This window comes from Artibeus jamaicensis, unplaced genomic scaffold (assembly GCF_021234435.1).
Source record: "Artibeus jamaicensis isolate MK-2021 breed Jamaican fruit bat unplaced genomic scaffold, CSHL_Jam_final scaffold_612, whole genome shotgun sequence".
Taxonomy (NCBI): domain Eukaryota; kingdom Metazoa; phylum Chordata; class Mammalia; order Chiroptera; family Phyllostomidae; genus Artibeus; species Artibeus jamaicensis.
The window spans coordinates 1,566,727-1,592,589 of NW_026522049.1; the positions used below are offsets into that span (position 1 = coordinate 1,566,727).

At 61.9% G+C, this 25,863-nt stretch overlaps 1 protein-coding gene across 1 annotated transcript; it reads right to left on the reverse strand.

Annotated features, from left to right (window-relative positions):
• Nucleotides 1–25,621, reverse strand: TMC3 (transmembrane channel like 3). Its single transcript, XM_037164198.2, has 24 exons — nt 25,413–25,621; nt 24,877–25,094; nt 23,659–23,790; nt 20,134–20,209; nt 18,272–18,353; nt 16,683–16,789; nt 15,801–15,899; nt 15,576–15,718; nt 14,841–14,988; nt 14,191–14,234; nt 13,443–13,590; nt 12,260–12,369; nt 10,233–10,311; nt 9,143–9,370; nt 8,377–8,505; nt 8,095–8,162; nt 7,358–7,486; nt 5,728–5,838; nt 5,015–5,140; nt 4,379–4,457; nt 3,454–3,496; nt 2,130–2,385; nt 737–1,529; nt 1–528 (listed from the first exon to the last, which is right to left on the reverse strand). The coding sequence occupies exons 2-23, from the start codon at nt 24,957–24,959 to the stop codon at nt 740–742; spliced, it is 3,210 nt and encodes a 1,069-aa protein (XP_037020093.2). The 5' UTR covers nt 24,960–25,094; nt 25,413–25,621; the 3' UTR covers nt 1–528; nt 737–739.
• Between the last annotated feature and the right edge of the window lie 242 nt (nt 25,622–25,863).

The following is a 25,863-nucleotide window of genomic DNA, read 5'->3' on the forward strand; positions in this document are numbered from 1 at the left end:
TGCTAGCACGGGTGCTGTCCCGGCCTTCCCACTGTCCCACGCAGGGTGTGGGGGCGACCCTCACGACCTCCCCGCCTCGCACAGACGGCGCGCCTGCAGGCCGGGACCGGGCCCAGCTTCCCAGCACGTTCCAGTCCAGTGTCCCCGAGAGCTTGACATCACAACCCCCAACCAAGGGTGTGGGTAGGGGACCCTGGTCATGGAACTCCCGGGGACACCTCTATTAGAAAAGGACGTTCCACAGTGTCTTTCAGGTGCCTGTGACAAAGGAGTGAACACCATCTCCGTCCCCAAGGCCCTCAGGGGGAGGGGAAGGGGACTGCAAAGGCACAGTCTGGAGTGACGGGTTGTCACGGAAACGGGGGTGCAGGGGTGCAGGCTGGTGGGCTGTGTGACCCCCACGGTGACGGGGAACAGGGTGCAGCCCTGAGAGGGAAGATGGCCTGGAGTGGGAGGGACAGCTCTGTCCTTTCCGGGCTCACGAGCTGGGTGCTGCCCTCCTGGAACTCCCCGCGGCCGGGAGGGGGCCTGTGGGCAGGGGGAGAGAACAAGTCAGCGACCAGGAGACTGATAGACCCCCCGGCTGTTTGCCGTCCTGGGTCCCCTGGAGCCTGAAGCCCTCAGACCCCACCCCCCACCCGGCACAAGCGTGTGTCTCTCTCCAGAAGGGGTGCCCGCCGTCAGGCCCCCCGGCTCTCTGGGAGGCCCGCCCTCACCAGCCCAATGCCAGAAGCACCTGTCAGACGCTGGAACAGACCAGGTCGGTCGGGTCCACGGTCAGCTCCTGCCTCCATGGGGCCTCCCTGCGGCCGACGCGGCCCACCCGCCTCGGGGCCCTGCCGTGTCTGTGGGAAACCTGCAGGTACTGGTCCAGGCCGCTGCTGGACGCCGCCGACGTGGAATCAGAGTCTGTGAGGGACGGCTCGCACTTGGGCTTGACCGAGGGCCCCCCGGGGTGCGGCAGGTGTTGGCAATGCCTGGGGCGCGGCCTCCTCTGCCCCTGCACTGGCCTGCCGAGGCGGCCGCCCAAAACGTCCTTCCGAGACTTGGGGTGTCCCCGCCCCTGGTGCTCAGGAGCTGGGGTCTGCCTCCCGGCCCTGTGGCCAGCATGAAAGCGAGGCTCCCCGCGCAGGTCTGCCTGGGAGCGCGGGTGCGGAGGCCGGCAGCTCGGCCCTCCCCGCAGTGTCTCCTCGTCCTCACTCGGCAGCGCAGGGCGAGCCCGCTGGGCAGCCCAGGACACGACGCAGGGCCGCACGTTCCTGGTGCACCTCTCCACACCGTCCCCCAAGGCATCTGTCTGGAAGTGTCCTTCGGGCCAGAGTCCTGGGTGGGCTCTGTGGGAGTCACGCTCACTAACGACATAGTACCTGGGGGCGCGGGGCCTGGGAGCAGGCGGCGCCAAGGCTGAGACCCCCGAGTCTTTTCGCAGAAGAGGCTCCGAGTGAACGTCCTCCACGTGCTGTGTAAATGTCACCGGGGGGCGGGGTCTGCTCTGGGGACGGTCTCCTGGACACGGACCACGTGGGTGCCTGTGGGACAGAGCGGCCACACACGTGTTACGGGGTGCCCAGGGGCCACACGCCCGGGGCTCTGGGACCCTGACCAGGGCTCTTCTCTGCGGCAACGCCCAGAGCCCTGCAAGACGAGGGGCCCCACGCAATTCCAGGGAGCGCACAGGGGGCTTTGCTAGCACGTCCCAGGAGCACACAGTGGGACCGGCATCGGTGGGGCACGTGTTAGGAGCACGCGCCTCACGCCCCTGCCACACAGCTGTCCAGAGCCTGCTGGGACTGGTGGGGCCCCTTGTCCTCGTCAGGGCCCCACGGGGACGTGTAGGTGACCTCGCATACAGCGCGGTCCTCTGTGGCCTGGGTCATTGTGTTTACACCCCCCCGGCTGTGTTTTATCTGCACTGCTTCCACTGTGCCACGCGGACACCCTCTCCTGCCCGAGTGTGGTGGGAGCACCAGGTGGGGGCGTGGCTCTCTCACAACAGCCAGAGAGACAAACCCTGTGGCCCCGCGTAGCAGACAGGATCTTGCTGACGACGTGCCCAGCCCAGAACCACAGTATCAGGCCAGCGCTGTGGCCCCGTCCAAGAGGCAGGTGCCGCCACTCTGCATGCTCACCGGCTGGCGTCCCGTGCCGGCCGGAGTCTGGAGATGCCAGGAAGGGGCGAGCTGGGGCTGCCGGGCCCGGGCCGGGGACTCCGGGGCATGGGCCGGGTGACCGTCCCCACCCTGCCACTCCTGCTGCTTGATGAGTGGAAACTGACCACGTGGCCGTTGCTCTGGGGCGTCACCGAGCGAGTCAGGGACAGCTGGCTACTGAGGTCACTGTCCTTTGCAAGCCTCTTGGCGCTTTCCTCCTGGGTTTGGATTCGGGCTGCAGAAAGAGGGAGGGCTCTGAGAACATGCCTCGGGCTGGCGCGTTCAGGCCTGCGTAGCTGCAAGGGTGCCTGACTTCCAGCAGCTGGTTCAACTAGCAAGGGCCGGCACCGGCAGACACACCGACCCCGGGGCAGCAAACGTCTCCGAAGGCACAGAAAGCCCGGGCGGGAAGGTACTGCAAGAGGGGCCAGGCCGACCCCAGGTTTTGTAGGTGCACCGCCGGGAGCCCCAGGAGGCAAAGGGGTGCTTCCCCAGCACCCGAGCTCTGGATCTCCCAGAAACAGAAATGTGCAACGGAGAAATAAAGCTTCTGTGCCAGTTACGGATTTCTGGAAACAGGTCGCAGGGCGTTCTGGAAAAAAGTATGTGGCCTGGACTGGAAAGCAGACACCGGACAGGTCCACCGTTACCCCGACGAAGCCCTCGAGCTGCCTCAGGACATAGCACTGGACCATGAGAGCGGAGTGGGCTTTCCCCCTGGGGGCTGCAGGCTCTTTCCACGGGACTGTCCCTGCACAGCCCACGGGACTCAGGACCCTGAGGCCTCCGCCCACCGTGGAGCGGCCCCCTCCAATCAGCTCAGAAGCAAAGCAGACCAGAGAGTCGGTCTGCAGCTCTCAGGCCACCAGACTTTGGCTCCTAAGTCCCGCTGTCCCTGGGGTGTGTCTCCTCTCCCCTCTGAGCTCTGGGTGCAGCTGGAGACCACGGGAGGGGACGTGTCTCGGGTGTGGAATCCTCCCTGAGGACTGATGGGGGCACAGGGAAGAAATGGGGCGCGGACAGAAGTGCGCGCGAGTGAACAAGACCTTCGCCTACATTCTTACAGGGTTTCTCCGGGGTTTTTTGCTGCCATTTCTCTCCTACTTCAAAATCTCCTGATTTCAGACGTGTTTTAGCCACAGGCCTGGGTATAACGTAGAAATCTTAGACTTAAACCGCCCTTGTACCCCTAGGTCTTATTTCAGTGTGCCCACAGACAGCGGGACCGCAGTTCGTGGTGACTTCCTGCTGGCGCCTCCCGCTGCTGTTTCTAGATGCCCGGCCGCCACAGACCATCACTCACCTCCCGCCTTCTGGGCGACCTTTCTCTTATCTTCCGACCTTGCCTAGAACACAAACGACGATCACACGTGTGCTGGTGTGTAGCAGGAAGTGCTCACGAACACTGCTGCTGGGGGAAGTGACGCGGGCAGCACTGCTCCCACCCGCGGCCGGGGCGGCAGGGACACGGCCCCCGGGGGACAGCGTGCGCGGGCTCAGGCCTGGAAGCCGAGCGACTGGCCCCATACAATGACGACAAATTGTAAAGTGCCCCCACGGGAGACACGTCTTTTACCCAAAACGCCCTTTGCCACCCGAGATGGCCACCACGGGGCGAGGCCAGGGAGGCAGCCAGGGCCGCATTTACGGCACCGCGCACGGCTGCGTGCGACCTGGAGAGTCCGGGCCTCCTCGGAGGGGACACCCGTGCCTCCCTCGCCCGGCCCTGGTGCTGCCCCGGGGGTGTGCGGGGCGGAGGGGGACTGTGGAGGGGCAGGGGAGGGCTGGGCGCCCCCTGACTGTTCTGAGGGCGCAGGTCGGAGGCCCAGAGGGGAGACTGGGTGAGGACCACTGGAATGGACGATATGACAAGGGCGGCCTCTGGCCCCAGACGTGGCCTTTGGGCCCCTCTCCCTTCCCCTCCTCGGCAGCACAGCCCACACTCAGAGCACCGGGCACGGCTACAGCTGGAGCTGAAGTGCCCGGGCATCAGAAAGCACAGGCAGTCTCGTTCCTGGGAAGGTGGGCGCCATCCCAGAGCCTGGGGGGGCGCTTCTTAGAAATGACTCTGGGGGATCCTGGGAGGGAGCAGGAGGGGCCTTGCCCCCTACCAGGCAGCCTAGAGCCCTGAGGTGGAAAAACGCGGAGACCTCACTAGCGCCCCCTGCTGGCGGGTCCCGGCACGTGGCCGACACACACGCGCACGACCGCAAAGACGCAATACTTGCATTCTGGATCTGCATTTTGAGCTGGTGGTTGGTGAGCTTCAGGGACCGCGCGATGCTCTGCAGGTAGTAGATGAGCATGCTGGGGCAGAACAGCACAGGGCGCTCAGCGCGCCTCGGCCGGTGGGTGGCAGCAGACGGGATCCCAGGCTACCTGGGGGCCAGCCCCTCCCCCTCGCGAGCACCGAAGGTCTCAGCAGTCCTCAGCCCGTGAGCGCTGGGACGGGGCTGCTTTCCTGTCCTTGCCTTGCTTTTCACGGCAACCCCCCCTTGGCCGGGATCCCGCCCGGGTCTCGGTGGTGAGGGAGGCACGAAGACGGGACCGGCGTTTACGGTCTACTGGGCCCGTAGCACTGCGTCTGGGAACCCGCAGCCGGCGGAAGCTGCCCGGCTGCACTGTGAGGGGCCCGCCCGGCCTTCTGGGGAACCAGACGGTGGTGATGCCTTTTGACCCCTCACAGCGGACACATCAGCCACGCTGTGGCTCCTGCCTGTCCGCAGTCCCTGCTTAGGTCCTCGGGGCCCGTGAGTGACGTGCAGACTCACTGACTTCATGTGGCTGTTGGGAAGCAGCGCTCCCTAGCTGGCCAAACATGCGGCGACCCCCAGGGCCGGTGCGGGGGCGTGTGTGGCACTCACAAGAGCAGCAGCACTGCGGGCAGGACCACCACGGGGCTGCTGACGTGCCCGGCCACGGAGCTGAACCAGGCGGGGAAGTCCCTCTCGATCGTTTCTGAAACGATGTCGTACATCTTCTCCTGTCCGCTGAGAGAGAGAGAGAGAGAGAGAGAGAGAGAGAGAGAGAACCGTGGCTCCTGGCTGGCTGGCGTGCACTCCTCGAAGTCAGATCCCAAGTGGGAGCCCACGCCCGGACGTAAAGGACAGGCAGCGTCGCCCCGGCAGTGGCCTGCGGGGTCACCCAGTTAACACGCAGCTGTGAAGGTGGGTCGGAGGCACAGGTGTGTGCGTCTTCTCACAGTGCACACGAACGCACACTCTAAATGGCACACGTTCCGTAAGCGGATCGGGACGGGTACGTGCTCGGTGGCCTTCACTCGAGGGGTTTCTGCCCCAACGCGTGACAATGGGAAGAACGATGGGGACGATCATTCAGTAAAAACCTTCCGCGTCCTGGAAGGGGCGGACTGGGCAGGAAGAAGCTTCTTCTGGTGCCGGAGCAAGGCCGCTGTCCTTTCCGGCTCCGCGCGGGCTGCACCTCTGTGAGTGGTGCCCAGACGGGCACAGTGGAGGGAAGCCCGCTCCCAAGGAGCGCGCTGGCCCGGGGCCCTGCTCTGTGAGCAGGGGGAGGACGGCCCCACGCGGGGCGGGCAGGGGCGGACGTGAGCACTTGCCTGAAGGGCCCGCAGTGCGCAGACGGCCTGTACCGCACGACGGCGAACATGGTGGGCAGCATGCAGAGGAAGAGCATGAACAGCAGTGTGGCCAGGTAGAAGTTGTTGGACCTGCAAGATGCCGGCGGCTGGGCACTGAGGTCCCTCGTGGCCAGGCGCCAGTGACCTACGCCTGGAGCATGGACATGGAAACCTGCCTTGCTCCACAGAGGAGGTGTCTGCCCCCGCAGTCTAGGAGGGGGTCTGTCACAGGGTCACGGGCCGCCCAGCCCGACTGGCCCGTTCCCTGCACATCACCTGAGCACCTGCCCACCTGGAACCGAGGGAGAGGCAAACCCATGGCCGTCACCGGAGAAGCTGAGTTCATGGAAAATCCCTAGAACCTCTCTTCCCCCGACCTGGGTCCTTACCCGGGGGCTCCCCGCCCTGTCCACACCTCGAACTCATTGCTGGTGTCTCAGGGAGGCTGGGCTCCTTCACCTACAGTTCTCGCCTCTCTTGCCTCTCACCCTGCCTGCTCCCGGCTGCTCAGGGGAAGCGCTCTGCTCACTGAGGCCCCTGGGCCCGAGCGGGCGCTCGAGTCTGCAGAAGGCATGGGTGTCCATCCCTGTGGGGACTCTCCGCTAGCTCCTTCACCTTGGTCTTTAGTCCCACGGTTTGGACAAGGAGAGAAATACCAGAACGCACAGAACGTGGCGGGCTGGCGAGGGCTAACGGGTGAAGCCTCTCTCTTTCTACTAGGTGAACCCACACCCACCACACACACACTGTGCAGATCTCACTCGGTCGTGGTCAAAAAGCACGAAACTCCACAGTAGAAATCCACATGACAACTATTATGTCAGAATAAAGTAATTGAGCTTGATGAGCTGGAATTAACGTGTTTGAACTGTGTCCTGAGCTCCTCAAACTGAAATAACCACAGGGGGAACACAAGCGTTGCTTCGGTGGTCGGGCAACGGGCCCCTCCCATAATGCTGCAGGAGGGTCCAGGGCGCGACCACGCAGGAAACCTCTGCTTGCGGTCTGGCTAAGTGTGAACAAGCGCACGCCCCACGACCCAGCTGGTGCACGCCTGGGTGTCTCCCAGCAAAAGGCACCGAGGAGAAGGCCCGGGAGCTGGGAACAAGCCCTGCGCCCACCCTCGGCACGGATGCAGGCCCTGGGGCCCTGTCCTCAGAGACATGAGGGAGAGAAGCCAGAAACCAGGCAAGGCTGCGAGGGCAACTCCACCCTCAGAAAGGGAGCCCTGGCGGAACGAGGGGTGCTGCCAGGTCGCCATTGAGGGCACCCCAGAGGGCCAGGGCCTCTCTGGGACAGCCTGTCGTTCCCGATCTGGGTGCTGGTCACACTCCCGTGCTCTTTCCCGACCATGTCTCGGCGGGTTTCTGAGAGAGCGCACTTTCGAGGGGACTGCTGCACTCCGGGACCCCTCAGTCTCTCAAAGCGTGGTGTGCGGAGTGGCAACCACTTCCGAGAGCGCGACCCCAGGACAGCTTCCTGGAGGAGGTGCCCCGGGGGACGGGCGGGGCGCTGGGAGCCCTGCTGGGGGACGCCCAGGCGTGCAACTTACTGCGGATGAGGCCTGCGCGGTAAGTTCTCCCGGTGACACGGGCGGGGTCCCACTCACCTGGACGCCCGGAACACCTGCTGGTGGGGCACGTTGCAGGTGAGCACGGCCCAGCTTCTCAGGTACATGAGCCCAACCAGTTTGAGGACGTTGAAGGCAGGGAGACACGGGGAGAAGAAGGACCCCATCCTGCAACCGAGGGGGGCGCCAGTGAGGACGCGTTCTCTTCATGCTGCCGTGGTTCTGAGACCCTGGGGCCTACACCCTGCCTGCACCTAAAGAACTGGGGAAGCCCCCCCCAGGGTCTGGGCCCCCGACCTTCCACCTTCCACAGACAGAGCAAGTCTCTTCTGCAGGAGAGTAGCTGTCCTTTCAAATACCCTCTTCGTCTTTCTCCTCACACCTGCTGAGGAAGGGAGCGCCCTCTCCTGGTGGCGAGGTGAATCACAGACTACCACCACTGCCGGCTCTCCACTTGTCTGTGATGAGGGCTAATACATTTCCCGCTTGACCTCACGCATTTTACCTCATTTAATATTTGGCAATCACAAAAGAGGAGGTAACTGCCCAAAGTCTGCAGACCTGGAAGGTGGGGCTGGGGAAATGAGGGGATTTCCCCGTTCATAAATAAAAGCGTGGACCGTCCAAGGCGAGAGAGTTTTGGGAGTGAAGGGCCGGGTCAGCTGGCGGGAACTGGGCGGGAACTGGGTTTGTCACGGCCACGTCCTGCCAGACTTAGGGAGAAGCCCTGGCGGAAGGAGCTCTGAGCAAGGCCAGGAAGGGGCGGCGACACCCACCAGATCATGCCCTGGTTGTAGACCAGGTGCAGCACGTTCTCCGCGATCTTGAACTCCCCGTACTCCGGCTGCAAGAGAAGCACGCACGGGCAGCTCATCACCGGGAGTTGCTTGGCTCGCAGGGACACGTGGGGACCGCCCTTGGCTGGGCAGAGCGAGGCGGGGATTCGGCTCTGTCCAGTCTCTCCCTCGTCCCTCACACCTGCCCCCCGCCCACCCAGAGGCCAGGACAGGACGGGTCTGGCCACTCAGGCTTCCCCGAAAGGGCAGCCTCTCACTTACGAACTTGCTCTCCAGGTCCCAGCAGCAGTAGTCACTGAGGTACCGGACGAAGAGGCCCCGGAAGAAGTCGATGAGCAGGACGCTGGCCACGGTGAAGATCATGTCGATGATGGACAGCTTCAGCATCTCCTGAAACGCATGTGCCCTCGGTGCACCAGGCCCGGCCCCACCCTGCCCCCCTCTCCCTTCAGGTCCCCAGCTGTTCACTCCTGGGGGCCGGAGGCCCTGGCCTGTCTAATGCACTCCTGCCACATAATGGGGCTCCGTGAACATGGGCTCCTTCGGGTTTTGACATCCGTGGTGGGTGCATGGAAGCAGGAGAAGCCTGAGGTCTGTGGGTCTCAGCAGCAGGCGCTCATGAGGCCTGTGGATCAGTTTCGGGGCCCAGAGCTCAGGGTTGAGGCTCTGTGTGAAGCAGTGCGTGGAAGACGGGGTCGGAGCAGCGCCCGGGGCAGGTGCCTGTCCTCTCTGTGTCCTTGGACAAGCCATTCAACCTCTTGTGCCTCGGTTTCCTCACCTGCACCTATAACGATGGTAACGGTAGGGTTCTCCTGAGGCCTAAGTACTCAGAACGGGGCCCAGCTGACCAGGCAACCTGACGTGAGCCTCTGATTGTCACTGTCACTGACGTGGAGACCGGGAGAGCCCGGCACCATGGGTGGACCTCACTGTCCTTCTCTATAAACGAGGGACAGTGACACTGGGGAGGGCTGCAGGAGTCGGGGGCAGACGGGGCCGGGAAGGCCTCGCAGGGGGAGGGGAGCACCTGCCCCACGTAGGTTTCCCAGCACTGGTCCTGCGGGGCGTCGGCGGTGGTCTGGTTGGCCGCGGAGGGGGCCCAGGTGGAAGCCAGGACGCCGGCCGATGCCAAGGCCCATGTGCTGTTTCTCCCCGGCCCCGGCGTGGACCACTTTCCCCCTGCGGGGACTGGCCTGCCGGCAAAGACGGGAGTGGCATCCAGCCAGTGGCTGGTATTGGTTTTGGCAGCAGCTTCCTGTGGAGGGAGGGAGGGAAGGATGAAGGTTGTCCACATGCTCGTGGCCGCCGTGGGTACAAGGACATCGGTGCCCTGCTCAGGGATAACCCCCTCAAGACCTCTGTCCCTCCGTCCCCATCTCTGCCTCTCCAGCAGGGCAGAAGGGCCCCCAGACCAGACTCGGCCCCAGCGCCGGAACAAGGAGCCGGGAGGCACGGCATTGAGCGGTTCTCGGCAGCCGTCTGACTGCGTTCTGGGTAAGACAGGTCACGTCTCCTCACCCCCACCCTGTCGGGCGAGCACGCGTGGGGGCTAAGCTCAGCCCCCTGAAGTCACGTCCGAAGCCCCTCAGCCGGTGAGGGGCAGGTCAGGGCCCCGTCTGGGCCCCCAAGTCCCAGCCTGGACGCCCAGCTGCCACTGTCCCCTCTTCTGCCTCACGCCCCTGGCGTTCAGTGCTGGTGCGGCTCTGTTCTCCGAGCCTCGGCCTGCTCATCGGCTGCGAGAGGTGTCAACAGCGTCTGCTGGTGGCGCCCACGGCAACGGGACAGCAGACGGGGAGAGTCGCCGTCCAGAGACCCGCACACGCTCTGGTCCCACCACGGTCACTTCCTCGCCACCAGCCCAGGCCTCGGTTCGTTCACCTTGAGAACGGGGCTGATTTTCCTCTCGCCTTGAGAAGCCCACAGGCAACACAGGGAGAGCAGACGCAGGCAGTGACGTCGATGACAATGACCACCACCCTGGTGTGTGTCCGTCTTGCAGGGGTGTCTGTGCATGCGTCTGTCTGTCTGTGCGTGCCTGTCTCTGCATGTGTCGGTGTGTCCGTCTGTGTGTGTGGCAGTGGGCGGGCAGGCGGCTGCTGCCTCAGGCGGCCACTCACCTCGGTGCTCATGCTGTTGACCTTGTCCAGCAGCGCAATGATCAGGCTGTAGAGGTTCCCCAGGTACAGCACCAGGACCCTGAGAGACAAGACCGCAGAAGCCGGTGGTTCCAGACCCGCCACCATGGAGGAGTGGCTGTCACAGCAATGCTAACCCAGTGGCTGCCACCCTGGGCGCACGCCCAAAATACAGCACCCAGAGCCCGCCCTGCTCCCTCAACCGAGGGGTCAGGGACTGGGGCGCCCACCTCCCAGGGGGCTGCGCTGTGGCCCGCACTGCTGGGTGCCCAGCACGCTGAGCAAAGCCAGCACCAACGCAGGGAAGAGAGAGGCAGCTCCATCCCACAGAGAAGAGGCCGAACTCCAACTCCGAGAACCCCATCTCCCCGCTGCCCCCCTTCCTTGGGTGCGGAGCTGACGCCTGTGCGCAGGGTCGAGCAGAGAGCAGGCAGGGCAGCCCGTGTCCCCTGTGGCCCCCTGAAAAGACTGCTTTTGGTGCCATGCCAGGACCCCAGCAAACCGCGTGAGCACTGGTTCAGGGGAGAGCCGCAGGCTGCAGGCCCTGCCGTGCCACCCCCAGGACCGGCCCCTGTGCCTGGGTAAAAGGCACAGGGCGGGCTGGCGGGTCTGCGGGCTAAGGGAACGCACCCTGCCCCGGCTGCTGGCTCAGCTGGTTGGAGCTGCGTCCTGTGCAGGAGAAAAGGTTTTGGGTTCCATCCCCGGGCAGAGTGTGTGTGGGAGGCGACCGATCGATGTTCCTCTCTCTCTCTCTCCCTTCCTCTGTCTCTAACATCAATAAACATACCCTCCGGTGAGGATTTAAAAAGAAAGGTAGTCTGTCTTGCCCTTGTCACCAGAACTCGATGCCCGCGTCTCTAGTTCAGAGTATGAGTGACGAGGCCCCTCTGTGCAGTTGGGCGCTGCTGTCAGACCCAACGCAGGGACAGCAGGGACTCCCCCACCGGACGGCGCTGCACGCTCCGCTCCAGGACTCGGGGAGCAGCTGGGGAGACCAGGTGCCCAGACACAGCCCCCGATCACCCCGGAAAGGCCCTGCGTGCGGGGGTTCTGCAGGCCCTGGCTCTTTCTGCTCCTGTTCTTCCTCCTCTGCAGTGGCAGGTGGCTCCAGAGGGTGGCAGATTACGGCCTCTGTGTCCAGTGCTACATTTGCCCATATTTTGTATATAAAGTGGTGAGGGACCTGGCCACACCCTCTGGTTCCTGAGAGGTCAAATTGCCACTGCAGCCTCAGAGCTTGGCTGGTAAAACAGAGGTCGCATCGCCCGCAAAACCTGCAGCCATGAGCCTACAGGAAGCACCGGCCCGCTCCGGAAGAGGGACCCGCTCCCCACAGGGGCCGTGGGAGGCTGGCTCTGCAGCAGGAGCTCGAGTCACAGGGGACACTGCGCGACCAGCACAGGCCTGGTGGGCTGGGGCTGGTGCGCGGGGCCCAGTCTATCACTCCTCCCCAAACCTCCTGGCTTAACCTGCAGGTAAGAAGACCTGAGGGAAGGGGGTTTGCAGGTAGACAGGGAAGAAGCCGGCGCTAGAAACGGAAAGTGGCAGCTGCTCTGACCCCCACAGCGTGGATCCCGGGACCGCTGTGGGTCAGGTCTGCGCTGACCCCTCATCCCCAAGCAGCTCTTTGGAAATTAGAGACCGAGCTTTCCATCAGTCTCCATTTGGAAAAGCACACGGTTCCCACCCATCTCCACACCCCCCCCCCACCAGCCACGGAGGACGCAGCAGGGAGAGGCCAGGCGTCTGCTCTGCCATCTTGGTCCTCTCTCTGGTGCCCGCTTTCCCCATCTGCTCCTTCCTCATGCCCCACCTCCCTGTCTCTCTGCCCCCTCCTCCCCCGTCTCCCCGGTGCCCCCTGCTGGCCTTGAGAGGCACCCACATGGAAGTTCTGTGCTAAGTTTTGGGGCCAGTGAACCAAACCCTGGATCTTGAGGACCCTGGCTTCCCGCTGGGGGACCGCGAGGGGACCCACACTGGGGCATTTTCCACAGGGCGACGCACAGCACCTTGCCAGCTGGAAGCGCAGTGTGGTCCTTGGGTGGTACCTCTCCAAGGCCGAGATGAGGTCGAAGGCGGACGGCGCCAGCATGGTCACCAGGGAGACCACCACGCTCACCTGCCGAGAGAGTGCTGCCCGTGAGGCCCCGAGGGCCACAGCACGGCCCTCAGCCTGACGTCCCCTTTGTGTCCTGGGTTCATTCCGCCAAGGGGACCTCCTCCAACCGGACACACCCCTGCGCGCCGTTCACTGCCGCGGCTGCCAGCTCCCAGTGGCCGTGTTCCTTACGGCCACCTCCTGCCACTGTCAAGCAGAGCGAAGGGGCGGCCGCGAGGACACTGCTGCTCCCTCTGTACCGGGAAGGTCGGAGTCGGAGGGCAGGCCTGCCCCGGTCCGTCCACACTCACGGCCGACGCAGGGGGGCTGCAGCAGGCGCACGGCGCTGTGAGCTCCAGAAACGGCTCTGGTTTTCCTTTCAGAAACCCGCCTTTCCGAACACATGCCCACACCCACGCAACCGCTGAGGTGACACGGGGTGGACAGAGGGACGGTGGGGATCATCCGCGTGGCCTCAGACTGGGAAAAACTACCGAGCTCTGAGGGTACACCAGCAGGACCGCGTCACCCCCACACCGCGCGCTGACGCCCCCGGCACCAGCCCTCTGCCGGCACCGGTGAGGCCCGCCAGGCAGCACGCGGGCCATTTCTGCCTTTCAGCCTCCACACTGGGCCGAGCGCTGGGGACACAGGTGCGGTCACAAATGCTGAGAGTGACACAACTGTTCGTAGCCTCCCCCTGGTGACTTCCTTCACAGTGACGGAGGGAAGCCGCAGGTGTGGAGCTGGGCCGGGAGGCCCTGCCCGTGCGTGGGGCTGTGGGGGCTACTGCGCGGCCCTGGGTGGGCTCAGCGGGGGCACTGGCGCTGGCCCCCAATGCGGCCGTGACGCAGGCCTGCCGTGGGGTCAGTTTCTGGGAACGTGTCATTGAGGAAATGCCACACGGGAAAAGCAGAGCACGGCGAGAAATTCAAAGGTGAAGGACGAGCACCTGCTCGGAGCTGTTTCTGACTCTACTCCTGCCCCCACGGAGCCGGGCAGCGGCATTCGGCCGAGCCCCCTGGCAGAGTCTGCAGCCCGCCCACGGAGAAACGCCAAGGGAGCGGGGGCAGGGAGGCCACCGAGTGCGGTACCTCGTTCTTCTCCCAGAGCGTCAGCTCCCTCTGGGACTGCTCGAGCCTCTGGGACCGGTCCACCACGAAGTAGATGAGGTAGATGCTCCCGGCCAGCGAGAGGACCACCAGGATGTTGGCGACCACCCTCAGGCAGATGGTCACCGCCCTGTGGAGCGAGGCAGACGTGAGGACGGCACCTGGGGGCAAGGCCGTGTCGGGACGGCGGATGGGCACACGGGTCCTGGGGACAGTGCCCCTTCTCCGGGACAGCCCTTCCACGACATCGGTCCTCCGGCTGAAGGGCCCCGCCCTCACCAAGGTGGCCTTCAAGACCCCGAGAACTTCAGGCCTGAGAAGTCAGTCACCTTGGTGGGTGTGTCACCAAAACCAGGAAACTATCTGAATCCTCTGACTTTGCAGGGACGTTGCTACACACAACTAGTCTCTGCTCAATTGAGCGAAGTAGCCCCTGGCGCTAAAACCGCCTCCCATTATCCACGGGAAAGAACAGTGAGCTGGTCAGCTTCCAACCCGCCCCCTGTGGCCGGGCCCAGGGAGGAAGGACCTGCTCCCAAACACTGGTGCGGAAAACCACGGGGTTGCCACGCATCACATCCCGGGGCGGGGGGGGGGGGAGATTCCCAGGGGAAGGAAGAGGTGGCTGACAGCGTGCGAAAGGAAGACAGAGCAGAGCGCCCGCCCGGCAGCTCCTGGGCCGGGTTAAAGCCGCGCATCTGTGCGCGGCTCACGGAGTCCCGGTACGCACAGGTTCTTGCTCTTCTTCTTCTCCTGCTCCTCCAGGATGGCCTCCTTGGGGAAAGACGCACAGGCACCACCGTGAGTCGTGAGTCTGCAGGCGCAGGTCACGGTCAGACACTGCCCACCCAGGATTTTACATCGCGAGCCCATCAGAGTCCCGACCTCACTACGGGATTCGGTTGGTGTCCAGGCTTCAGATAATAAATGAGTAAAAGCGGACACTGGGGACTGGGAAGAGGAGAGACGGAGGAACGGACAATTCAGAAATCGGAAATGATCCGAAAACTGTTTGCCTCAAAAGGGCACAGCATTTACCTGCCTGCCGGCTCAGGAGGGCCCGGCCTCCGAGCGCTTTAAAGACGGCACTGGCTTCCTAAGTTCACACGCACAAAGCTTACTCATTTACGAGTGTTCTGTGTGCGATGCAGTAGCAATCCATGATGCCAATTAAATAAAAACAAAACTGAAACTTGAGAAATGAAATTAAAAAACAGAAGGTCCGACATTTTCTCCCTGTGCTGGGCTGGATGGAGGGTGGGTCGGGGCGCATTCTCCCCCAGGTCTGAGCTGAAGTCGCTGGGCTGGGAGAGCCCAGACTCTGCACCCCAAACCTCCCCCCACCGCCACCCCCACAGCCGCCGACACAGCGCCACTCACCCTGATGCTGTTCACGATGGCAGCGGCCTTGCTCTCCGCGGCCTCTGGGTTCCCGATGAGGTAGTCCCAGGCGCAGAACACCCGCCAGCAGAAGGTGTAGTTTTCGCTGGAGGCGCTGGCGAGGCTGGTGCGGGAGTTCTTAGCCATCCTGGGAAAGAGGGCCCACAGCCGGTCACGTGAGGACAGTGCCGGGAACAGGCTGCCCACCGGGGGCTGCCACTGTCCCTGCCGCGCCTCTGCGTGAGTCGGGGCACCCGCCGGTTCAGCCCCACCTGCGGCCCCTCTGATCAACGTGGAAGTGAAAATGGAAATGGCCTGTTGCTGGGTGACGCCCTTTGACAAAAGGCCCCCCACTGTGGTGGCCAGGAGGTCACTGAAGTGCGTGGGCCCCGGGGTCCAGCCCAGCCCAGCCCACCGGGTGCAGCTGTGTGTGTGGAAGAAAATGCTTTCCTGTGGGCTAATCAGTCTCGGGGGAGCTCTGCCCACAGAGGGCAGGCTGCCCCTCCACTGTCCACAGCCACACCAGCGGCTGAGCCCTCGACTAGTCTCCCCAGGGCCAGCCCGGGGCTGGGCACGGAGCAGTGGTGTTCAGTGAGCGCTGGGCCAGGCAGGCTCAGGCCCTCAGGCCTGCACAGTGGGCGCAGTGGCGCCTGTGCAGACGGAGTTATGGACGAGCTTGAACGAGATCTCACACGTCATTCCCGACACCTGTTTTGAGACCCCGAGCGGCCGTACTTTTTTAAAAGGATGATGAAGCTGTAAGCGAACACGGCCATGCCCACCAGGAAGTAGGCCAGGGGCAGCCGGTAGCCGGCTCTCCCGATCCGGCGAGCCCGGCCGTAGTAGCCGTAGAAGAGGACCGAGTACTGGAGGTAGCCCTGCGGAGACAGACACCCGGCGTCAGGCCTGGCTCCCTCCCTCCCTCCCTCCCGACACGCATGTGGCCGTGCCCAGCCTCACCCCCAGGGACCAGACGGTGTCCAGGTCTCGGGCTGAAGCCACCTGGGCCTCGGGGACGCTCTTGCTGGCCGTGCTCCCGAAGGGCTGGCCTGCAACGAGCTGGGCAGGGAGGAGAGAAGGGCCGTGAACACCTCCAGGGCGGACGTCGGCTCCATCCTCACCGACGGAGAATCAGTCACCGTGGCCCGGTTTTCCTTTTGCCTGACCAGAGCCTGCCTCAGGGTCCTCCCTCCGGGCTGGAGGGGGCTTCTGCGGGCGGGCTGTTGAGGTCCCTGCCCTTCTCCAGTGGAGAAGGAAATGGCCCCCTTTACTCTTTTTCCCTGTTTACTTTTTGAATATAAGGTTTCGTTGAGAAATAGATGGTATTTTAACAGGGTGTCCACAAACTGGCCCACAGACCAAATCCAGCCTCTCATCTCCTTTCATATGGCCCTTGAGCTGAGAATGGCTTCTAAGTGGTTGGAAAAAAAAAAACCCCAACTCAGAACAGTGTTTTCCAACACACAACTGCACGGAGCTGAGTTTCGGAATCTGTGCATCAAGCTGTGCTGGGACCTGGGCCCCACGAGGTGTGCACACAGTCCCAGTGCCCGGCACAGCCTGGGGGGGTGGGGGATGGTGAGGCCCCACGCCCAGCACACCGACTCTCCGGACGCACGCCAGGCGCCCGGGCTCCGCGCACCGACCTCCTGCAGGATGTGGAGGGAGGCCCTGGGACGGCGGTGCCCTAGGGGCCTTTTTAACAGACGGCACTTTTTTTCTCTAAAACAGATACTTTGTGCGTCTTTTTTATTTGGCATTTTGAGAATGCCAGGGAATTTTCCTAAGGATTCTTTTTCCCCAATTTGAAGACATAGGATTTGCCAGACGGTCCTTACTTACCTCCGGGACGACAATAAAAGCTCCTGTCATGATCGCGAGCACGATGTTGATCCCAAACAGCCATCTCAAGAAGATGAAGTAGGAGGCGACCCCGGACCCAAAATGACCTGGAGAAAGATGAGAAAGAGCCCACAGGTCCCCTTACACGCCCACAGGACGAGAAGTTCTCCGTAGATCGGCAACACGGCGATCTCTCTTACCAAAAAGGCGTTCCCTGACTCGGCTGTGGACGAGATGCTCGTTAATAAATACCGGTTGTTTACGCAGGAAAATCCCCTAATTACACAGTCTCCACGGGGACACGTTCATCTAAAATACTTTCACCGAATCCACATTCCACGTGTATTCCGAACTATTGGCCTCTTGTGAAGATCTCACGTGTCTTTATTTTGCATAGTTTTGAGGATCTCAAGGATTGTTGGAAGGATTCTCTTTCCTTAATTTCATGATAAATAATCTTAATGGTAACGTTCGGGTGAAGAGGTTATGGAAAGTCTCTTGACAACTTTTCTATACATCTAATCTCCTTTTACAGTAAAACCAACTCTCTGTTGAGAAAAGGGGGGCCACAGACAGGTCAGATGAGGGTGTGGGTGATGTTCTGGGGACCTCCTGGCACGGGCAGAGTTTTCCCACCTTGAACTGGTTTCAAATCCTGTTTGTGCGCATCACGGTAAAGCAGGAGAACAGGAAACCGCGCCACCTCCCCTGGACGCCCTACACCGACCGTCACACCACAGCCGTCACCGCAATTCGATTTTGTGCACTTTCTGTGCACCTGGCGTCTCCCCAAGTGAGCAGCTGGAGTTTTCCACGTATTACAAGCCAGTTTTTTACGTGCAACCACACTCTTCTATATAAATGAGTAAAACCCCCCTTTATTGTTCCATCAAGTGGATTTTCCCACGTTGAACGTGTCCCGCGCTGCCTGACTGCTCCCTAGGTCGGGAGGTCGCAGGGCGGGTAACTCTGCAGAAGCCTCTTCGCCTGAGGTCAGGGGTCCGGGAAGCAGAGGTGAGGAGGGGTCAGGACGAGTGCCACTCGGCGGGGGTAGGGGAAAGAACACTCCGGAGGAAGCAGTGGGGGTTGGAGGGAAGGGGGGACTGAGTACCGGGTGCTCTCAGTGGAGTCTCACCTGCCCCACCCTCGGGAATGAGTGGCCGCCCAGGTCGGCCACACTCTGAACTCAGGGTTGGGCTTGAACACCCCTCGGCCAGCCGCTGCCCCAGAGGGGCTGGGGGACCCCGTGGAACTATGTAGGCCCAGGGGACCCCTGCAGAGAAGGGGGCAAAACCCGTGACAATGCAACTTTCTGTGCTTTTGTTTTGGAACGGCCCAGTTTACCCTCTTGCTCACCCACACAGTTTTCACGCGACCCTTCAGGGTCTGCGTTGTGGCTAATGAATGAACCGACGGGACAGCAGAGTCGCAGAGGGTTGTGGACTGTCCGTGGAGGGTGGGGCAGACACCGAGTCTCCCGTCCCCGCTGTCCGGTGTCCAGCCTGGAGCGGCACCTCGGGGCCCAGTGCCCCCGCTGCACCGTGTGAGGCCGGGCCGCCCGCCCGCCTCCCCACCAAGCGCCAACTCACTCTCAATTTTCTTGATCCGCGTCTCCCAGGGGATGAAGATCACCGCGAAGTTACAGGCCAGACGAGCAAACTTCCGCCAGAGCTGGGGGAAGGGACAGGGACAGAGTCACTGCGCTCCCTCGTTGTCCTGGCAACGACTTTGGGCCCCAGCCCTGCATGGGGGAGGCACCCGCAGACCCACGTCTGATGCTGTCAGTCAGGACTTCACGTGTGAGGCGCAGCTGCTGCAGGTCCGCAGGTCTGTGGTTTCTGTAGCAGGAGGACACAGCAGGCCCTGCGCCCTGACCCGGCCCTGGCAGGGCCATGTCCCTGCACAGCCAGCACCGGACGGCACGGCGGCAGGAAGGGCCACGGTGTGACCACAGCATGCCGACGACCGGGCAGCACGGACAGACACGCACCACAGCACCGCTCTGCACCCGCACATGTCTGCCGAGGCCAGCACGGCTGCTGCTGCTGCTGAGCGACAGTCAGAGCTGCGTCCAGGTTTGGAGGACACAAGCACTCTGCTCTTGACCCCAGACCCGGTCCCGTGCCGCCACCCCTCCCCCGATGACCACCGCAGCACTTGACTTCTCCGCCCCACGGACACAGCCTGCCGCCCGCCACGGGCCCAGCAGTGGCTTCGGCCCCTCTCCCAGGTCGCTCCTGCCCCCTCGTCCTGCTTTGCACTGTCCCCGTGCTGTCTGCTGCGGCCCAGAGGGAAGACCAGCTGTCCCCCCTCCTCGGCCCCCGTGCCCCAGAGCCGGGGCTCACACGGCCTCTGGGGAGGGTCTGGGTTGGGGGCACTGGAGGCTCAGGGCCACCGTAATGTCCCCACCGTGAGAAGCACTCAGGTGGCAGCACAGAGACCTGAGACTGAGCCCTGGCTCCACCTCTATCCTGTTCTGTCCCCCTGGGAAAAAGTTACTTTCTTTTTGGGGGGATTTGGTGTCCTCATTTTGCAAGAAACAGAATTCAGAATTCAGTCCGTGGTGCTGGGGGTGCACTTTAACTACAGCACCGGGTGGGTGAGCACTTCACTGAGGAACAGACCAAAGCCCTGCCCGCTGCCTCCGGGGCGGCCGCGTAGGACCCAGGCCCGGACTCAGCGGGGACAGCCTGCAGCGGCTGCACCCACGGGGGCCTGCAGAGGCAGAGGGGACCAAGAAGCGTAGTCTGTTGGTGGCCAGGATTCCGGAAGGTGTGGGAAACAGCGCCATGCTTCTCTCAAGACCTGCACCGGGTCTCCATGGCAAAAGCATCACCGAACGTTCAGAGAAAAACCGTGCGGCAACGTGGAGAAGCCCTCGTTAGTACGGTCGGTGAGAGGAGACAAAATGTTTGTGGCCTGTAATTAGTCTGATGTGAAATTAGACATTCACTAGTGAATGGCTGAAACAGGAGATTTTTAAAAAGATACCCACTCAGTTGAGAAGTAGGGAGTCACAGAGGGAGATATAATTTTTTCTTTGTTCTTTAGACAGTTATGAAAATGATGGAATGTTTTTATAAACAGCAATATACACTGAGGTTTACTTGTGAGTGGGGCATTTTCCCCACTATGGGGAAAATGAGACACAAGCCCCTCCACGCTGTGTCACAAGCCAAGTGCTGGGCGGGTCTGTGCCTTCCTCGTGGTGACGGAGACCACAGTCTGCACGTGTGGGCGGGACCGAGTCAGGAGGGCGGGCGGTCACTCTCTCCGTGGACGGGACCCGCTTCTGAGCACGGGCTCCCCCAGGTCACACAGCTGGCAGGAGACGGCACCTGGGACTGTAGTCCAGGTGCGGGGTCGCGCAGGTGCTCACGCAAGGTGCACATGCAGGTGCCGCCTGCTGAGGCCTGCTGGGGCCTGCTGGGGCCCAGGGGGTGCTACTTACCTCTGCCCCTGCAGCCTGGTAGCCCCGAGTCCTGGTCAGCCTCCCTTCAAACTTCAGCACGATCTCCTTCGCTTGCCTGAGAAAAGACAGATCTGACGGTGAGCACAGTTTTACTGCCCTGACAATCGTCACAAAGGGTGTGAATGTTCAGCAGGTGGCCCGACAACACAGGACCGTTCCCGGGAAGGTGGCGCCATGCCAATCTCTCATCTGGGCTTTGGGTGACCGGGCAACTCCTCGAGAAAGCGCCTTCTCAGAGCTCAGACTGGGGGTCAGCAGAGGTGGAGGAGGGTTGGGAGGGGTGGTCACAGCTGCAAACTTTTCTTTATGGAGCCAGGACCGGGGACGCCAGGTGCAGCCTGGTGCAGCCTGGTGCCGCCGGGAGACGGCAGTCCCCCTGCTGAAGGGAGCGCAGGAGAGCCGTCAGCACAGTGAACCCCAGGAGTGCTAGTCAGAAGGAGGTTTTCTGTGTGGCAGTAAGGAGGTGACGGCTGTTGGCTGAACCTATCGTGACGATCACTTTGTAATATGTGGAAACCAAATCACCACGCTGTGTGCCTTAAACTTATACAGTGAGGCGCGTCCATTACTTCTTAATGAAACTGGGAAAACAGATTTTCTTCACCATTTCAATGAACTAATTCCTGCAAAATGATTAACACCCAAATCAGCTACAACAACATCTCTTAAATATATTTTTACGGTTTTGGGGGTGGCATCGATGGATAAAATTATATAAGCTTCACCCCGTGTGCTGTACTGAGTGTGCACCCCCCAAGTCAGGTCCCCTTCCATCCCACTTACCCTCCCTTTTCCCTTTTCGCCCCCGCCCCGTGGCCATCACCACACTACTACGAATTTCTTCAAGCCCTTCCCTAGCTCCGGATGCCGGCAGGAGCCCTTCACTGGGCACCCTGCTTGCAGACACTGGCGCCTCGGCCCCTCCCCCTGACCTCGGCCCCCTGCCTCCTGCACTCAGTGCTCCAGCAGAGAAAGTCAGACCTGACTTCAGAGAATCGGCCTCGAGGAGAGGGTGGTGCCTGCCTCACTGGAGCGCGGATGCTGTGTGCACACACCCACACGAAACACTGCCCCTCTGACTGACCGGACCCCCCTGGTGAGCCGACCTGGTGCCTCTCGGAGAAACGGCCGGCCCTCAGGAAGGGGCTGGATTCACTGCGCTCGGTGGTGAAACCATGCCTGAGTGAACAACGGGTCACGGAACACAGGTCACTGCCACGGGACAGACCCACACCCAAGACTCTTAGAGCCAGACGTCACCACCCAGGTGACCTCATCGGACACTACGCCGAGGTGATTCTCATTATCGGAGGGGACGCCCTCTGTGTGAGTCGTTCACTCTGTTAGTCCCCGGCTCCCGTGCCAGGGGGTTCCTGCCTGTGCGTCCCAGGCAGGTCCTGGCAGTGCCCCTGGTGCCGAGGCCTCCCCTGAGAGGCACAAGGAACCAGCAGACCCCCCTCCACAAACAGGGCCTCACCGCACAGCATCTAGAAGACAGAGAGAGGCCTTACACAGTCATGCATCACGCGTTTCCCACACCCATTTTCTGCAGCCGCGCTTGGGTCAAGTGTGATGGCCTATGGATGCCTCGCGGAGCCCACCCGCCCGCAGAGAAGCAAGACCCTGAATCCACAGTAACCGAGAGCGTGCGGGGTCGGCGAGTGCTGGGACTGGGGGGTGAGTCGGGAACCATGGTAGCGGGGGGGCTGGTGCTGACCACTGGTTTCCTGAGAAGGTGCAGGTGCACACACACGTACACACACACACACACACACACACACACACACGCGCCGCACCGCCCCCGGTGGGCATCCGCTGCCCTGACTCACAGCTAGAGGTCCCGCTTTTGTCTGTGTTGGCTGTCTCCCTGGTCCCCAAGCAGTTGGGGTTCAGTGCTCCGGGCCCCATCTGCAGAGGCTCCAGGAAGAGCCTTGGCCAGAGAGGAGACGTGGGGGGGGGACAAGGGTGAGACAGCAGGTGCTCAGAGGGTGAGACGCTCTCAGAGAGTGTGACGTTGGTGCTGGCCACCTGAGCACCGCGGCCAGGCCTCGGCATGCACGGCCCGCTCTGCTCCTTTGCTCCTCAAGGGCTCTGATGGAAAGTGCATTGCTCTGGTCGGCCCCGCAGAGCGAAAAAGCTTAATGAACCTCCTACTGTTCAGATGGCCCCCACCGTCAGTACTCCGGTGGGATTTTCAGAATTCCGTATAGGACACGGCCGTTTGGAGAGGTGAGGTGCGCCCTTGCTAACTCTGGTGGGGTTCAGCAGAACAGACCACGGGGGCTGGGCCCGGGGAGCCCTGGCCCGAGCCGCCAGCCCGGCCCTCAGAGGCTGTGTGTCCTGGGGTGAGCCACAAACACCTCCCACCACTGGGGCCTTCTCATCTGTAAAGGCTGCCTTCACTCGGAGGGAGGGAGGGAGGGAGGGAGGGAGGGAGGGAGGGACAGAGAAGTGAGGCAAGCTGCTAACAGGCACAAGGTGGACTGGGAACTTCTGAGAGCACAAACGACGGACACAACCCCACCGGCTGCACCTCTGCTCAGACCGGAAGGACGGAGCCTGGGTGGAGATGGGGTGGGCGTGGCTGCGTGGCCGGCACGGGGAGGGGGGCTGGTGGTGTCTGGACGGCCCCAGGGAGCAGGTGGTGTGCTGTTTCTCCAGGAGCGACCGCCTCACGCGGCGGCAGCGGCGCTGCTGGTTCAGACCCCGCTGCTCGCTCCCTGTGCGGTGAGCCCCGCCACCGTCCTCTGGCACTGCTTGCTCCAGGGACGACCGCCACGCTCGGCACGACAGACACTGCAAGGCCAAGTGCTGCCCGGGTGCTTTATGACGCTGAAGCCCTGAACTGCTACCGGGGACCCCGAACTGTACAGCATGCAGAGGACTCAGCCTGAGCGCCCCCCGAGCTCTGCCTCGGTGGGTCGGGGGCTGCCAGGGATTTCTGAGCCTTCAGAAGCACCCTGCCGCAGGCAGGAGGCCAGTACCACTCTCCCCGTCACTTCAACTGCAAAGAAAAAGGATCCGGCACTCAGAGAAATGAAGGGAACTAGCCCGCGCCACACAGCTAGCGCTTGGTAGCGGCACTGTTTGGATCTGTCGTCCACTGGGCAGCCCTTCACTGTAATCTCGACAGAACCCCCCACCCCCCACCAGTATGGCTCTTACTATTACAGGGACCCGGTTTCCCAGGACACTTTCCCTGCCCGAGGGAAATTTTACCAAGCAGGTAAAAACAGCATTTATTTTCATTTGGATTATATGCCTGTCTTGAGTGAGCGTGGTTGTATTGTTCACCTCTGGACACGGCACTAAAATCAGGTGTTTGAAAAGGAGATAGAAAACCAAAAAGTTCCCTCCAACACACACACACACCCCAGCCCTCTCGAGTCAGGTCCCAAGCCCCCGGCCCAAGGCCCACGGGTCCCCACACCCGTGTCCAGGGTGAGGCGGGTGGTTCGGGGGACGCAAACGTGCCGTCGCCAGCAGCTGCCGTGCAGGCCTCACCTCAGCGCCCTCAGCTTCTGCCCCATGGTCCAGGGTCGGCAGCGGATGTTAGCCATGAGGTCTTTCTGGAACTGTAGGTTCTGGAAGATCTGCTCTGGGTCACTGCTGTCCCCTGGTTCGTCGGCGTTGACGCTGCCATCCGGGGCACGGAAGGAAAGCCGGTTAGTGGAAATGTGTGTGTGGGGGGGAACGCGGGGCTGGGGAGGGGAACTGGGTCTGGTTCTGCGGTGGGTCCGTGACAGAGAAGGGTTTTTTTTAGGATCAAAGATACTTTCAGAAGACGTCATAGGAGGAGATAAGAGGGGCTTATAACAGTTCCTCAAAACAGCATCTTCGGTGGCAGAGCAGTGCCTTGTGAGGCGCACCAAAGGAATGGGCTGGCCTTGGAGACCGGCCCCTCCTTGCCCCCAAACTGTAGATGCGAAATCAGAAACCAAACTCTGCCCCCCCAGAGACCCCTCCTGGCCTTGCCGCTTGGACTTATTTGTGGTCTGACCTAACAGTGGCCGATTTCTAACAACGAGAAACAAGCTAGACAAATTTATGTGGGGAAACAGTTACTGCCCAGGAGAATTTTTCAGCAGGGATCAGTATTTATTCCTGGTAACCACCAACAGGTCACTCTTAATGCAGCTTTTCAGGAGGACACATGAGTATTCTGTTCTGGCTATTTGACCAATGATGTACTTTAAAGAAAACAGAGGAGAAAGCAGTTCTTCTGCTTTTCTCTAATTTAGACGGCCTCGCTCACTCAGAGGAGAATTTTGTCCAGGTTCTCTGCGTTCACGGAGGATCTAACCCACCTTTATAAGTAAGTATTGCCTCTGAACAGATGCCCCAGTGCAGCTGGCCCGAAGCCTTCCCCCACAGACACCCCATTTATTAAGACGGAGCGTGTCTTCTCTCTCTGGACATGGCTGATTGAGTTAACGGAAACAGATGGAGCGTGTCTTTGGGTTTGGCCAGCGACAACAGCCAGGCTGGGAACAGACCTCTGGACTCGGCCCCCCGGTTCAGAAGCAGGTAGGGCTGGCTCTCTCCGGGCACCTGCCGAGCTGGCCACCCCAGCTGCGCAAGAACCTGGGGAAGGGGGCTTCTGCGTCCATCCCAAAGGACCGCCAAGCGGGATGGGACTTGGCCCCTTGGTCGCATGCAAGCCAGGCTGCCCTTCCCCGCCACCTGCCCTGGCTGCCCAGCAGGTGGCCAAGACCAGCTCACCTGAGCAGCAGGGACTCCTGGTACAGCTGGCTGGCATTTCTCCGGGTGCTTCTGTAGTGCTGGGAAGCCTTTGAGGGTCTCATAGGAGCCAGCAGGTTCCAGTGATCCCGGGGCGTGGGCAAGGCTCTGGGAAGGGGCCGGAAGGAGGCCCCAGGACAGGAGCTGCCGGCTGCTCTGTCCGCTGGGTCTCAAACGCAGGGCTGTGTCTGAGGCTGGGGCTGAGCAGGGGAGAAGCCAGAAGGCCAGTCATGAATATGAAGGTTGATCATGAATATGAATACTAATCATGAATATGCACGATTAGGGGCGGCAGCAGCAGGGATTGGCTGGAGTCTGGACAGCCGGGGTGGCAGCCTTGGCCAGGTGATCTGGGCATGACCGAGTAACGGCATCCGCGCCATCTCTTCCAGGACAGGGGTCTGTGGTTCGCAAAGCGCTTTACGCTGGCTGCTGTGACTGGCGTTCCCAAACCACTTCGGGGGAGTGCAGTGCCCATGCAGGTCTTTTCCTCCCCGATTTGCTGCTCAGGCAAGAACCTTAGAAGAAGCAGACTCCTGACCGTGTTCACAGGGCACCGCTCGGCAGAGGCAGACTCCAAACATCACGTCTGACGTGGTCTCGTCAGCTTCTTCTGTCCCGAACAAGTGCGCCTCTGGAAGTGCTGGTGGGACAGTGCCACAAATACTGGGCGTGCTTGTCCTGGGGTCCCCAGGTGCCCACGCATTTGCTGCGGTCCCACCTGTCCATCTCTCCCTGACGCCATTTGAGAGGGCTCTGCAGAGAGGACACGTCACACCTAAATACTTGAGCGGGACGGTCATATTCACCTAACAGGGTCCTGTAGCTCACAGTCACTGAGTGTGGTAGGGGACCAGGCTATGGGGGACTAAGAGGCCTCCCTCCCAGAGTTCCACGGGAGGAGACCGAGGATGTGGGGGAGGGAGAGGACCACACAGGGGATTTTGAAAGGAGCAGCCTACCATGAAT